Consider the following 14511-nt stretch of genomic DNA (forward strand, 5'->3'; position numbering starts at 1 on the left):
TGTCTCAGTAAACTGATATATTTTTGTTTGTTTGATTTAATCCTCCCCACGCTTTCTCCCTACTGTTTTTTAGTTCATTCATACAACCCTGTGAGCACCTTATTAATGGCCTTCCTTCACCAGCTCATTTTAGCACTCTAGGATTCTAAATTCAGAATAAGCAGAAATGCAATGCCAGCCACTTGTTATCTCCATTCCTGCAGCAATAGTTTTTTGTCCTTTCTTTAAGCCATCAAATGTGACACCTCCCATGCAAACCAGTCGCTGAGTGTGAATTTTAGGACAGAAGGGTGAAGTATTATGTGGGAGAATGAAGATGATTCATGTTTTCAGACTTCAGCACAAGGAATTCCAGTGCGCCTTATGCACTTCACAGAGGAGCTACTTGCTCAACATGCCAGCAAAATACAGCCAAGTCTAGGGTGGGACACAGCATCTATTTTAACAGCTCACAGCCAGATTGCTCAGTTGTCAGACAGGAAATTAAAAAAAAAAGAGAGAGTAAAATCTGCACATGTTAAGTCATAGGTGAAATATAAAGAAGGTGTATTTTTCTGACCACAATCGAGTTGGTGGACACATAGTCATCACCATTGTTTCCTTACTCTTTCAAAATCACACACAGGGATCTTTCACAGCATCCACTTCGATGTGAGATGAGCAATAAATAATAAATCATATTTGCATTTGGTGCAGAGTTGGAGCAGGTTCAAGCTAGCAGTAACTTGGTAAAAGTTTCAGCAGCCCTGTGGTTTTTCTAGTTTGTGTTTTTGTTTCTATGGGAAAACTCCTTGTCAGAAAAAAATAAGCTTAGCACAGGGCACCCAGTCTCAGCTGTACTCCTTCTAGGTCACTCACTTTACTTTGGGTGCTGAAAGACACTGAGCATCTTCTGCTTCTAGGCAGTGGCTTATGCCACTCTCCGGCAGCTGTCTGGGATAGATGACTCTGTGCTACAGTACTTGGCCAAGAACAGGGTTAGTCCCAGGGTGAGACTGGCAGTTGTTTTTATAACTTCTGCAGTTTGGGACAAAAATATTTATGAATCTCTTTTTCCAGTGGCCTCAGGAACCTAGTAGCTTAGAAAGTGTAATTATCATTTAATTCCCAAATGGATAGCAGTCATGTGAAAATGGAGCTTAAACACCTTAAAAAAAGTTTAGCAGAAGTTTTTAGCTTTGTTTCCTCCCTGTCTATATTCCAGTGGGCTGCTTAGTATCTTTGGGGTTTTTTTTTCCTTTTTCTTTTTTTTCTTGTAACTTGATAAATCTTTCTGCTAAAGGCAGAAGTCAGCCAGACTGGATAATCTGTTTTTGATTTAATCATATTGTGTATCTGGTGTATGCAAAATAAATCACTATTCATCTGGTTTTTAATCTGATTTATGTAGGACAGAGTTATATTGAGCCAGTTTTCTACAGCCTAGCACCAGGTTTTGTGAACCTGCCTTGAAGCAGCCATACCTCATTACAGCATTTGGGAGGACTACAGTAAGATTTATTAGTGCGCAGAAAGAGACGGAACAGGTTTTCAGCTGGTGGAAAATGTCATCTGAGGGAAAAACACTGATGTGTATTTGATAGGAAGACTGCATGAAGACCTTTTATCCCTCTTCTTGACTGCTGTTGTGGGGCTCTTCTCCCCTCCACGTGACACTGGCTTGATGAGGTAGTTTGGACCTTTTCAAATTAATATTTGCAGCAACCAGATTTGATTTTACCACTACACCATTTGCTTGGTGGCTTTTTCCTTTAGCCACGTTTAGCTGCAGAAAATTAACTGCATGATGAAGATAACCTAACATAGGAAATAGCTCTGACAGCCCCAGTCCATGACACTGCTAAATGCATCACTTTGCTTCCTTTATCAGGAAAACTCCCATTAATTGTCAATTTATAACTGGGCAGGTGGTGCCTTGGAATTCTGATTGTAGATTTGAGGCTAACAGCAAACTGTATTTTTGTTTTCATACTTTATTTGAGAACATGAATTTTACAGTTTAATTATAACATTTTCAGGTGCTGATTTGAAAGGGGGGGTTGTGTGTCTTTGGTTCTTTTTTTTCGAAGAGATGTCATTAATTATAAAGCTATGACTTCTATGTATCTTAAAAAAAATACAACCCTCTTCACTTGAGGGCTACATGCTGTCAGTCAGAGTTCTCCTTTTTAATTAAGTGTTAAAAATTTCTAATCTGATAGATGTTGTATCCTCAGAAAAAAAATCCATCAAGTGAGAATTTACTTAAAACCACAAACATCTGTTTAAAAATGTGTGCTGATCATTACCAGGAGAGACACAGCTGTTTTGCTCTACTCTTTGTCATTTATCATTACTCAAATATGCTTCATCCAGATTTTTTTTTTTTTTGAGACTAAAATATGTGTACCTAAAGTGCTAGGCAAAGAGCAGTGGCTACATACAATGGCCATCTGTCCGTAATTTTCTGCTGTCTCTTCATTCCTTGTATGAGTAGCAGAAGAGCTTCCCCTCACGTCCAGAGTGGGCCCTGGCCATTTTGGGGGAAAGGTTTGCAGAGGAGCTCAGAAGGTGCAACATCCTGCCTGTAGCTGAAGCCTGTGGGGGCTTCCATGTGTGGGGGGCAGAAGGAAAATTCAGTTTGTCCCTGGCAGGATCTTGCCAGTGGAGAGGGCACGCCCCTGGCTTCTCCTGACTCCAGATGTTTATGGAAGCTCAGAACCTGCAGGGACAACTTTCTTTTAGATAAGCTTTAGGGCGAGCTAGGATGGATACTTCTCTTCCTCTCTGTTATTGGGCTGCATGTTCTCAAGGCTGGAGAACAGAATACCTTGATGTTTGGAGCCTGCAACTTGCCACTGAGCTGTCCTGGAGTAACAGGAGGTGCCCAGGGAACAAAGGTGATCCTGGTCCTCACCCAGGATGAGACTTGGTGGCTCCCGCTGACCCCTGTAATGTATACACATTATGTATACACAGTGTGTGTACATAGGCATGCAGATACGTGGCTCAGACTTGTAAAAAATTCAGGATGATAATGTAGGGAAACTTAGCACCACCTGAAGTCTCAGCAGTGCATACGCACACAGGCAGTAACAGACGTGAGTTCAGTATGCTCGTGATACAGGGCTGGGTAAGCACTCACAAAAGCCCAAAAGGCAAAGCAAAAAAGTGCCCGTGCTAGTGGTAGAAGTCCTGTCCTGCAGTGGAGCCAGCAGGGCTGCTGAGATCTGTAGTGCCTGTAGAAGCCACAAGTGCACCGAGTGTGGATCACTGGGGTGGTAACATGGAATATCCAGCCTCCAGCTGAACATGTGTTTGTAGTATATGCATGCAGTGTTGAACCTCTTGCACATCCTTTCCCCTTCAGGCAGCTCACAGGGAGAGGAAAGATTTCAGCTGTGATCCCTGCTGCTCATACTCTCCTTGCTCCTGGGCTGCATCAGTGAGGCAAGGATACAGTAAATCCCCAGTTCCCAGCCTTCTTGCAGGCTGGGGAGAGCTGGTGAGCCCTTACGTGCAGGCTGTGGTAGCACAAGTCCTCTCACAGAGCCCTGGCCCATGGCACCTACAAAGGGCCGTGATTCTCTGCTTGCTGGTTATCTTCTCCAGGCTGATGTGAGAAGTAATAAAGGTTCACGTAAAAGGGCAGGGGAGCGTGTTGCAGTTGGGCTATTTAACTACTTGCAAAGACTTTTGAAGGACTCTCAGTGGAGAAAATTCACCAAAGGAAAGAATACAGAGTGGATGTGAAATTAGTGTTTTAATTGTAAAGCTTATTGCTTCAATTTTAAGGTGAGTAAGTCTGTCTCAGGGCTGCTATTTCTACTGTCCTTGTTTCTTTTCTTTCAAAGCATCAGCTTGGCATTTCTTAGAGGTCTCCCAGCTATTTTCAAGTGTGGTTTTATACTGGAAGAGGATTTCTAAGAATCTCACTTCCCCACCATTGCATACTGTCGGGCTGCTTGATGGTAATAGGTGCCTAGTATTTTATTTAACTGTTGAGTCAGTGTTGAGCCAGAAGAGTGAGCTGAATGTTCTGCAGGCTTGCTCATCACCATCAATAGGATTCATAAGCAAGTTCTGACTTCAGAGCTTTGTCCTTTGCAGTGCATTAACCCAAAAGAGATCAGCTTTGATTTAAGGCTCTCAGACATGCTTTGTGTTGGGAATGAAGCAGGGAAATAGCTTTTCTTTCTTCTTTCCACCCCCTGTAAACAGAGCAGATTTGTTGAAACCCGTTAGATTCATTAAATGCCAAACTAGTTTGGCATTCACTTTCACAGCAGAAATCATCTTCCTAAAACTCCCCCGTGTCTTTCTGCCTTTTTTATTTTCTTTGAGTTAATATATAAGATATTTGTAATCTGTGTCTTAAAAATTTTCACTTCTGAATACAAATCAGATAGCATCTGGGCCAACAGATATGCTTGACCCATAAATCTTCCTAAAATAGCCAATACCTTCAAAATTACTTGTCATTACATTATCCTTATTGATTAAATTTTAACTGTAAGATGGTGAAGGATGAACTGCAAGATTTGGTGTCTAAAGTAATAGTGCTGGCTGCTTGTGGTTTGTGATAGTGTACTTGATGTTAATTTTTAATCTGTTTTCCTTTCCACTGTAGCCCATCCCTGCCTGCTCTGGATTGGCAGCTGCCATCTCACTCAGGACCTTACGAACTACGCATCGAAGTGCAGCCAAAATCCCACCACCGAGCTCATTATGAGACAGAAGGCAGTCGAGGGGCTGTGAAAGCATCTGCGGGGGGCCACCCCATTGTGCAGGTACCAAACCGTGTAACGAGCAGCGCAGCTTGTTTATCTCAGTGCTCCGTGGTGAGCGCCGTTTCTTCTCTAAAACCAAAAAGTAATGGGAGATTTTTCCTGTCCTCAGAAATTCCTGCATGTGACCACTCCTTAGACCGCATTTTAAACTGGGTGGACCAAACCTTTGGTGAAAATAATGCAAGAGCAGTGTGAATACAGGGTGGATTGCTGCTCTGTCTGTTTAGGGCTCAGCGAGTGTTCAGCTGTTCAGTGGTGACCATGGACCTATTTGTGCAGTCAGACTCCAGGCATGCAGTTTATACTGAAATCAGCTGGGGACGTGTCTCAGTACATTTAGTCCTTTACTGGCAGTTGGATCTAATCAGAACTGTGAATGCATGTTGGAGTGCAGAGCTGTAGCAGTGATGTAGAAGTATGTCACTGGTTTGGATGTTGCAGTGAGTTCTGAGCAAAGGCTTTTAGAGTTTCTTCTGTTCTGTTTCTAAAACCCTTCCAGCTGCTCTGGAAAGCATCTGAGATCTGAATCTAGTTTCATGAATTCCACCAAGCTCTTTAGTTACCCTGTATAAAGCATTTAATTTAATAACACTATAAACTGACCCTTAATTTGTTTATATGAGTAGTCTCATTCATTTTTAAAGGGCTTTACTCAGGAGTAGGAAGAACAAGATTTGGTTGTTTAAAACAAAAAAAGAAAAAGTAGTGGGAGAGAGTGGGAGACAGTGCCTGTCCCTCCTCAGCTGCTGCTTTCTCACCCAGCAGTTAAACTCCCAGTGCTACCCATCAGGGCTGTGCCCCTCTGTGCAGCATAGCCCAGGTTTTATCACTGCCCAGATGCCACAGGACCCGTGGATGCCAGGGCACTGCTGCCATGCTCGCACGGCTTGGGCTTGTGCCACAAGCCGTGCTGTGGGAGCAGTGGCTTGTTGAAAGCCCAGATGGCTCAAGATGATGTACGGACCACACGTGCAGGGCTGTGCATGTTTATTTACTGTAAGCCCCTGTTAGCAAACATGTCTGTGGAAGGAACGGTGGGAGGCTGGGATGACGCTGGGCAGAGAATGCTGCTCTGTAAATGTGTGCTGCTGCCACAGCTGGAAAAGGAAAGTGAGGGGAGGTGTCGGCAGCAAACACCCTTTAGCTCTGCCAGAACTTGTCAGTGACATGGGATTATGGAAGCTGTCTGCTGGAAGTTGAAAGGTTTTAGCAGAACATTTGTGAATGATATTAAAGAGGGGCATGTGGCAGACATGCTTGTTTACAATTAATGCCTACTGTGTTTGTGGCTTGATGCAAGGAAATGCAAATGGGGAGGTATCAATTTGCAATGGCCAGCTTGGCACTTAAAGTTTCTTACGTGCATTTTGGAAAGACTGAATGTGATGCCAACATTTAATTGGACTAAATGTGTCCAGACATTTCCCCTCTCATCCACTGTCCCGGTCTGTCAGGAGGGAGCATGCTGCTTACAAACACAAGCAAGTGTCAGAAGAGAGGAGAGGAAATTATGGGAAGCCATGAAGGGAGAGAGGAGGAAGCAGACAGTCACAGCCCTGTCAATTGGCTCTACCGGCTTAATAAGGATTAATGTATTTTTCAATCCTTTTATTACAACCCAAACATCCATTTCTCCAAAAAGAATAGAAACATAAAGAGATGCAGAAAAAGCTTTTCTGTGCTGACGTTGCCATCATGGCCAGTTATCTGTTTGAAGAAATGCATAGAAGCTCTGACTTAGACCAGAGTTGAATAGATGGATGGATTAAAAGTACTTCCAAAAAGAAAGGAAGTGTTTATAAATAATTTTTGTAAGACAAAGTAAGTACTGACAAATAAAGTACTGACAAATAAAGAAGTACTGAAAAACAAAAGTATGTATAAATAAATGGAAGAGAAGGAAGTCTAGGGAGTGTTTTCTGTTAAATTGGTGACTGGCACAACCTGAAAAACGCATCTCTGAAGCATCACAGGTTTCCAGATGTTGCAGTTGTTCAGATCAGGTTTGATTCATCCCACTGGGTTACACAGAAAGGAGCCCAAGTTTTGAAGTTCAAACCCAGATGTAAGCTCAAACAGAATCTGTGCATCTTCAGGAGAGAGATTTTGGATCAAGATTTTCAGTCTTTAATATTTCTGGTGTTTTCTATTCTGTTGACTCAGGAAAAACGCTTATAAAACTGCTTTGACCTCTTGACTTTTTTTTTTGCTTTGACCCTTTTCTGTTACATTTTTCCCGTGTTGACAATCAGGTCTTTCTTGTGTTGGTACTTTGGGGAAACTTGCTTTCATTCTGCTGTTGTTAAAGCTCTTCCCCCTTTATCTTCAACAATAAGAGAATATGGATGAGATCTCTCTCCTCTCTCAGTTTTTCTCTCTTTGTTTCAAACCCCCTCTCGTCGGCATCTTGCTTCCCAAAGTAGGAGATGTTCTCACATGAATACCTCCACAAATCTGTTAGGCATGCTAAGGCAGAGGAGAAGTAAATCCAAAAAACATCCACTGTTCATGGCATGGCTCCCAAGCAAAATTGCCAGGAGGTTGCCTTCTCTGCAGCCAGAGCAGGATTATCTATTTTTCCCAGGCAACATTAGCTTCCTTGCTGCTGATCCATCTCTTCTTTTAGGAGGTGGAATGTCTGAGGATCAAAGGTTTCTGAGGCAAGCCTGCTGGATGAGTAGCAGTAGCATAAGAGGACGGGAGTCTCTCATGGGTATGACACAAAGTCCAAGCATGGGGGCCAATTTTTTTCTTGGCTCCTCTAGTCTGGTGACTTTCCTGTGTAGCTGGAGAGGGCCCCCTGTACAGCTGAGGAGCTGGCACTGTGATCAATGCCACCGCTGTGTGAGACTGCTTTTCTCTCCCAAACCTGAGCACAGGGAGGGGCAGGCAGAGCTGAGCATGCCAGGCTGCCTGAGGAGCTCATGCTGACCCATGCAAAGGCAAGCCTGGTGCGTGCTGGGGGATGCCTGTGGCAGCAGTCGTGTTTACCACTTGCTCCTTATCATCTCTGAATCATGTATGGGACTTGCTCACTGGAAGCTCCCACGTGCCATCTCCCGGGCATATTTCAGCCAGCAGGATTTCCTGTGGATTTCCTTCTGTGGAATGGCAGCACCTTCCCCACTGTACTTAGGAATGATATGGTTTGGAGCGCTTCAAGCTGCCTGTGAAGGCTCGTGAGCCTGGTAACACAATATTCCTCTCTCTCACATTTTGCTTTTGCCTGTTTGGGTGTTTGGCTGCCATGGCAGCTCCAAGCTATCGCTGTTCCTGATTGCTAAACGTTTGGAGAGTGGGATGAGCCGGCGCGCCTGACGAGCTAAAAATGCTGCAGAGGATTGGCAAGCGCATGGTGCTGGGGAGCGGTGCTGGTGAGCTCACGGCTGGCACTGGCTTTCACCCCTTGGCTTGGCGAAGTATTTTGCGAGTTGCTGTTGCCTTTGGTGATTTTAGACTGGAGTACTCCCACCTCTGAGTCAGAACAGGGACGGTGCCCTGGCTGGCACCAGGCATTGGGAACCTGCATATTGTATCAGGTGACCATTAAACGTGGGACCACTCTGAGGAGCAAAATCCTGTCTGTTACCATCCTGCTGTCACCTGCTCCTTCTCAAGACTTTGTGGCTTGGGTGAGGATTTTTCAAACAAAGCAAAATGAAGTGAATGAGTTAGTTAGGAAATCCACAGCATTACATAGCTACAGACACATTTTAAGTGAGGTGAATTTAATTCAAGGGGTTTATATCTAGAACACCTAAAAATGTCCTCAGTTTGGACCTATCTCACAATTCTTCATTTTGAGAGTAGTGGTGAGGAGTTGCACAAGATGGGGTTTGCATTCCAGCCAGTAATGGCTCTGTTTCAGCTGCAGGTAAGTAATCCAGCAGATAAAACTTTGGGCTCTCCAGGGAGGGATGGCACCAGATTATATTAATATCATGGTCTGTAGATATTCTAATTAATAACTCATCTTTGAAATAAGTCAAGCACTTTGACTGCCTGAGATGGAATTTTTACAAGCAGGGTGTGGTGTATCTATGAGATAAAATCCAAATACTCAAGAATGTTTAATTAAAGGGCATGATGTACTCCCATAGAAGATTGTACTCAACAGTGAAAGAAAATATTCAAATGCACGGAGTAGTCTAGTAAGCACTTTTAAAAGCCATGACTATTATTAAACTTTTTGACACAAAATATGCCATGAATTCTCTTCAAGATCACTCCTGACATGAAGTAGATAAATTGGTTAGAAAAAGGAGCGAAAATTAGTTGTAGGGTTTTCCTTTTTATCTAAGTAACCAGTGCTATCCAGAATTAGTTTTCCTCTTGAAAAATTAAGTTATTATGGAATATGCAGTGAATGCTGCCTTGCCTTCCACTGTACCTCTTAGAGTGAGAGGACAGAGGTTGTGTTTGGCTCCTGTGCTCCAATACAAAATTTCATCTGAACCTGTGCAGAGCTGAATAGTCAGAACTCCCTCATTTTACAGGCAAAACACAATGATTTGTCTGGTGATTTACATAGTCAAAATGTTGTTTACACTAGGAGATTTGCTCAAGAATCATCTGTGTCCTTTCTTGACAAGATCTCACGTAGGCATTTCAGGTCTGATTTTCAAAGGCCTTGAGGCATACACTGGGATTTTTAAATTTCCTTATAACTAACAAGTGTCAGACTCTCCTCTATGGCAGTCACTGCCTCGGTATTTTTTGTACATCTCCACATCACCATAATTAGGCACCAACATGCCCCTGAGTGATTTGTGCACCTCAGCAACACATGGAGTATCTTACTGTTTTCTTCCCATGGTTTTGTTGCTTTCAGTTAACAAGCACAAAGTCCCAGTGCAGGCGCTGGCCACCACAGGTATCTGCCAGAGCCTTTTCATCTTCTGACCTATAAGAAATTAATACCTTTTGCAAACCCCTTGGGGAATAGAAAGCTTTGTTGGCAAAGAAGTGTAACTTCAGGGGCCATCACACCCTGATCAGCGCCTCTCTCGCACTTGGCTTCACACACAGCCACGCAAGGTCAGACAGTCCTGTGATAACCACAAGGCTAGATGGGAACCAGAGAGAGCTGAAGAGCTAAAGGAAATGACTGGAAAGAGGTGTTCACCACTGATGATAGAAAGAAGATGAAGGTATAAGGAAGGCAAGAGGAAGGCTTTTCCAGACAGAGCAGACCAAGTTCTTTGAAGCAATGCTGTGGTGCTGCACAGCAAGAGTGAATCCATGGCGAGTCCCATTATATGGGACCTGCAGTGTGTTCATAAGTGCTTTTCCTGGTAGGGGTCCCCACTGCTGCAAGTTTGTTTTAAACAACAGAACTGCCACCATTGCTGAGTGAGTCAAGGGAATTAGAAAGAAAAAATAGTCCCTTGTGGGTCCAGCTCATGGCCATCTGACACCTGAGTAAGAGGAGAGGATGTAGAAAAAATAGTGTTAGCTGTTTCCCCCTTCTCTCTCTGAGTATATCAGGGCAGAGCAGAGGGCATATTCTTGTTAGTAAGCAGTGATTCAACTCATCATGCCACAGTGGACTTCCTCTCTGTGCTGCTCTTAGCTTCTTTTTAGAAGGCAGCATCACCCTTTTGTTCAGATAGAAATATAATCCTTCCTTATGGTGGGCATATAAGACATTGGCAAGCACCTGTTAGCCAGGTTGCAATTAATAGCGCAAAGCCATACAATCACACAACAAACCAGACAGGGAACCTGCACTTTATAGCCTTGTTTTAGACAGCCGGTACTTCTTAAGAGTAAATCTCAGCTAAATAGCTTTCTCACTTCTTGCATCTGTATAGTTAAAGCAAAACCTCAAACTAGCAGACAGATAATCAAAACTGAAAAGTAGAATGATTTGGCAGATGTTTTAAGGCTGCTATTGCTTCTCTAAATCCAGCAAATGGAAGAATGCCCATTGAAAGCTTTTCATCACAGTTGTTGGGTGTTTTTTTTATTAGGAGAGCGTATTTTGGAAAGGAGAAAGTTTCTAATTTTTAGGGTTCACATGAAGTTGGTCCCACGGAGTACTCCACAAGCACAGCTGTATCACTAGCTTGTGGCCTCCCTTGAGGAGGGTTAAGTCCAGAAGGGAGTCATCCTGGAAAGTGTGCAGCTGTCAGCTGGAGAAGATTTCATGACCCTGAAAATGCAACTTCAGTTCTGATTTATGAGCCATCCTGGGGACAGGCCTCTGCTGTTTGGTGCAACGGCCCTTTACAAATGAAAAATGAAGTTTCCATCAGCCAGTGCTTGGGGGATGCACTCTGCTCTCTGTTAAAAATGACACCTCGCCCACGCTCAGCATGATGGACACCGCAGTACATATCTCAGCTGTTAGGATGATGAGATGTTCAATCTGGCTTTCCAGCCTGAAGGCTTCATCCCTAGGTTTGCCTTCAGTTTGGACTCAGTGGCTGCAGGCAAAGCAGAAGTTGGTTGTGGCCTTGAGGGACGAGAGGATGGAAAGCCTTCACCTTCCTCTGCTGGTGCTGTCTCCATTCCCTTGGGAAAGGGGGTGATGACATCAGGTGCCAATTGTCCTTTTCATTGGCCTCTCCTGGTTTCCTTTCTGTCTTCTTCTTTGCAATGAGGGAGTCAGTGGCATTGCAGCCACTGTGTGGGCTATCTTCTAGCTGGCCTCTGGGGGCGGTTGATACGGCAAAGACCTTCTAGATTAGAGGGAAAGCAGAGGAATCATCTTTACCTCCAGCACTGCTCACAGAGCTATCCTTTCTGCTTCCCTTGTCAGTCTGGTTTTGGTAACCAGCAGCACATGCACCCCGAGTGTCTACAGCCAGTGTGAGAGAAGTCTCTGCAAGGTCAAGAAAGGCAGAACATAAGTGTAGTAGTCCTCTCTGATTCCTCTCTGATTTACTTTTCCTCAGGCCTTGTGCTGCATCCTTTTTAACTCAGTGAACTGTTTTCATTGTGGACAGAGGGTTTTTTCTGCGTGTGGTCTAACAGGGCAATTCATTATAATTTTGGAAGCGTAAAAATGGGTATTACTACTTTTCAGGGAGGAATCAGGACTCATCCTTGACTGTCAGATTGTGATACCTTTTCTTGCCCATTCCATCCTTTTTGTCCTGTGCTTAGCATTGCATCACTTCTGCTAAAAGTTGCAGATGCCATGTCTCTGTGCTGTCACAGAATCAGAAGGCAGAGACTACCAGTAGTGCTAGAAATGGCTACCCAGTTTTCTAAGGAAAAATACAACCTGGGTAGATATTTTGCTTGCAGACCTCAAATAAAAAAAAAAAATAACAAAACCCCAAATTCAAACCAAATTGCATTCAAAGCCATATTGGGGCACTCTTGAAGTCAGACAGCTTAGTCTGCTTAATTTAAGCACATGCTTAGGGCTTTGCTGACTCTTAGTTTAGCCATTTTTGAGAAAATAAGATTGGATGGATGAGGTGTTGACAAGTGGATTTAAAATAGCTTTTCATGGAGGTTCAGGTGATATGTGAGGCTGTGGTTTGGGCATGAACCACAGTTGTCACTTGATGTAGTTTTGATTGTAGTTGAGAAGACCTACACCAAAGTTACCAATCAGCAAATCTGCTCCAGACTTGCCAGATTATTGCACGTTAACATGTACCCGAAATCTGAAATGAAACACAGTTAAAATTAAAACGCAGCTTTACCAGAAGCCAGATGCTTCATTATGAGCTGAGCTAACCTACCTGCCAAATACTGCTAACCTGCATGAGGCAGGCAATTAATTTTTTACAAGTCTGCTTTGGGAACTAGACATCTGTCCCCTGTTCCTAAAAGTAGTATCTCAGGGCACGATTTTTTTTTTCTTGGTACTCCAAATTACATAAAACATATATCATGAAAATTATATTGCCTGCATTCTGTATCAAGATATACTGGGGGCCAGTTCATATTTCAGATCCCTTTCACACCAAACTAACTACAATGGAATTTCTGGTTTTATACTTTCTAATTTTTATATGTAAGAAGAGTAAAAAATTACATCGGTAACACACTTGTGACCTAGACTATCAGTATATATGGTTATAATATAGATTTTCCATTTTAATTAGTCATTATTTCAAGTAACAGGCTGAATCAGTGGTAAATATGGTGTCCAATTACTCATTTGCTCTCTCAAAGTACGTTGCATCTTCCTTTATGAGCAGGGGTTTATAATTTCTTTCCTTGTGAAGAATAGCTTGAGATCTACTTTGATACATACCATGAAAGGGAGATGATCCATTACAGCATCTGCTGTATACATACACGGAAATAAAATTTATTGCATGCTGTCAGTGCAGTGAAATCAAATAAACTTTCTCCTCCCTCCACATTTTTAAGAAATAATTTAGCGGGAGTTGCATATTTTCAATGAAACAGTTGAAACATGCTAGTGATCAGTTTACTTACACATGGTAAAAATAATACAGGTTGCAGACAGATTTGTAATGCACTTTTTAAACACCTGTTTTTAATGTTTCAATACCCAATAAAGCAGAGGAACTCCTGCTTTTGGTTTGCATGCAGACGTTATGCACACTGGGATTTAAAAGTCTGCTGCCTAGGTTTCAAATGCAGTAAACAGTGCTTGCAGACACAGTTTGGGTACATTTTGGGGAGTTACAGTGATAATGTGGTGTTACAGCCAAAGGTGAATCCTGGTGAAAACCCACAGTCCTCCCGAGAAAGAGAACAGCTTCCTTGCCACTTGCAATCCTGCTCATTTAGAAATACTGCTGGTCCAGTTCCATGTCATGAGAGGGGGAATAAATGTTTGAGAGGTGGAGCAAAGTGATCTGTTACAGTGAAACCAAGTACTTAAATACACCCTTAAACTTTCATAAAGTCGGATTAAATGTTGAATATGTACTTAAGCTTTTTATCAATCAAGAATACATTGATTAACTGGCAGTTAATTGTGCAATGTATTGCCATTCAGGTTACTCAGCTGCAAAATCTGGAGTAAGACATTTTTGCTGCCTTGCCACAGGTGTTGAAAGAGATTAGGTGTCAGGTGTGAGAGTGTGGGGCTGCGAACTGCCCAAAAATAGCATGGTAAAGGGGAGCAAGTTGCAGTAGCTGCATTCTGTTCTTGCAGGCCTCTTTGCTGCCTTTCAGGAGACCTACTAGGTTTTCCCTCTTAAAAATCGGATGATTTTTGGGCATCAGTTGCAGATTCCCTGTATATTGCTACTTCCTTTTGATAGTTTTTGGGTGAATGCTACTAACTGGATCCTCCTTTTTCTCTGTCTTCAGTCTCTGTGGTTTTGGGAACCCTCAGGATGACTGCCCCTTGTTTTTTTCTGCCACGATTGTGCCTGTCCACATCTAATGGCCATGAAGTCTCTGAAGCTTATACTGGATGTCTTGATAGCAAGTCAGGTGTGATGATACTGGAGCCAAGCTCTTCATCACTGTGCAAAATCTTCCCATTACTTTCCTCTGTCTTTGGGCAAACTGTACCTTTCTTCCTGTCATCTAAGTCTGCAATTTAGACTGTTCAGTGAAGTCTACTCTATTTAACTGCTTGTTGTCCCTGTGCCAGCATGAAAACAGCAGTATCAGCATGCATGTTCTGCACAGGCCATGGATACCCACGCTTGCTGTGCTCAATAAGCCGCACATTCCTGCCCCCTCGGCTCTCTGCCCACGGAAGGACAGTGGCTCGCCTGGGAAGCCCGCAGCACATCGTGACTGCACAAACAGATAAATAGCTAGAAGGGAGCGGGGTGGGAGAGAGATCATG

At 43.2% G+C, this 14511-nt stretch overlaps 1 protein-coding gene across 5 annotated transcripts in view; it reads left to right on the forward strand.

The window, feature by feature from the left end:
- Positions 1 to 14511, forward strand: part of NFATC1 (nuclear factor of activated T cells 1) — a 110311-nt gene that overhangs the window by 14700 nt on the left and 81100 nt on the right. For all 5 annotated transcript variants that reach the window (XM_041464279.1, XM_041464281.1, XM_041464283.1 and 2 more), the window contains exon 3: positions 4610 to 4769. In XM_041464279.1, coding sequence (XP_041320213.1) covers positions 4610 to 4769 — 160 coding nt within the window. The remainder of the gene's footprint in view (positions 1 to 4609; positions 4770 to 14511) is intronic.

This window comes from Pyrgilauda ruficollis, unplaced genomic scaffold, assembly GCF_017590135.1.
Source record: "Pyrgilauda ruficollis isolate IOZ18807 unplaced genomic scaffold, ASM1759013v1 scaffold178, whole genome shotgun sequence".
Lineage (NCBI taxonomy): Eukaryota > Metazoa > Chordata > Aves > Passeriformes > Passeridae > Pyrgilauda > Pyrgilauda ruficollis.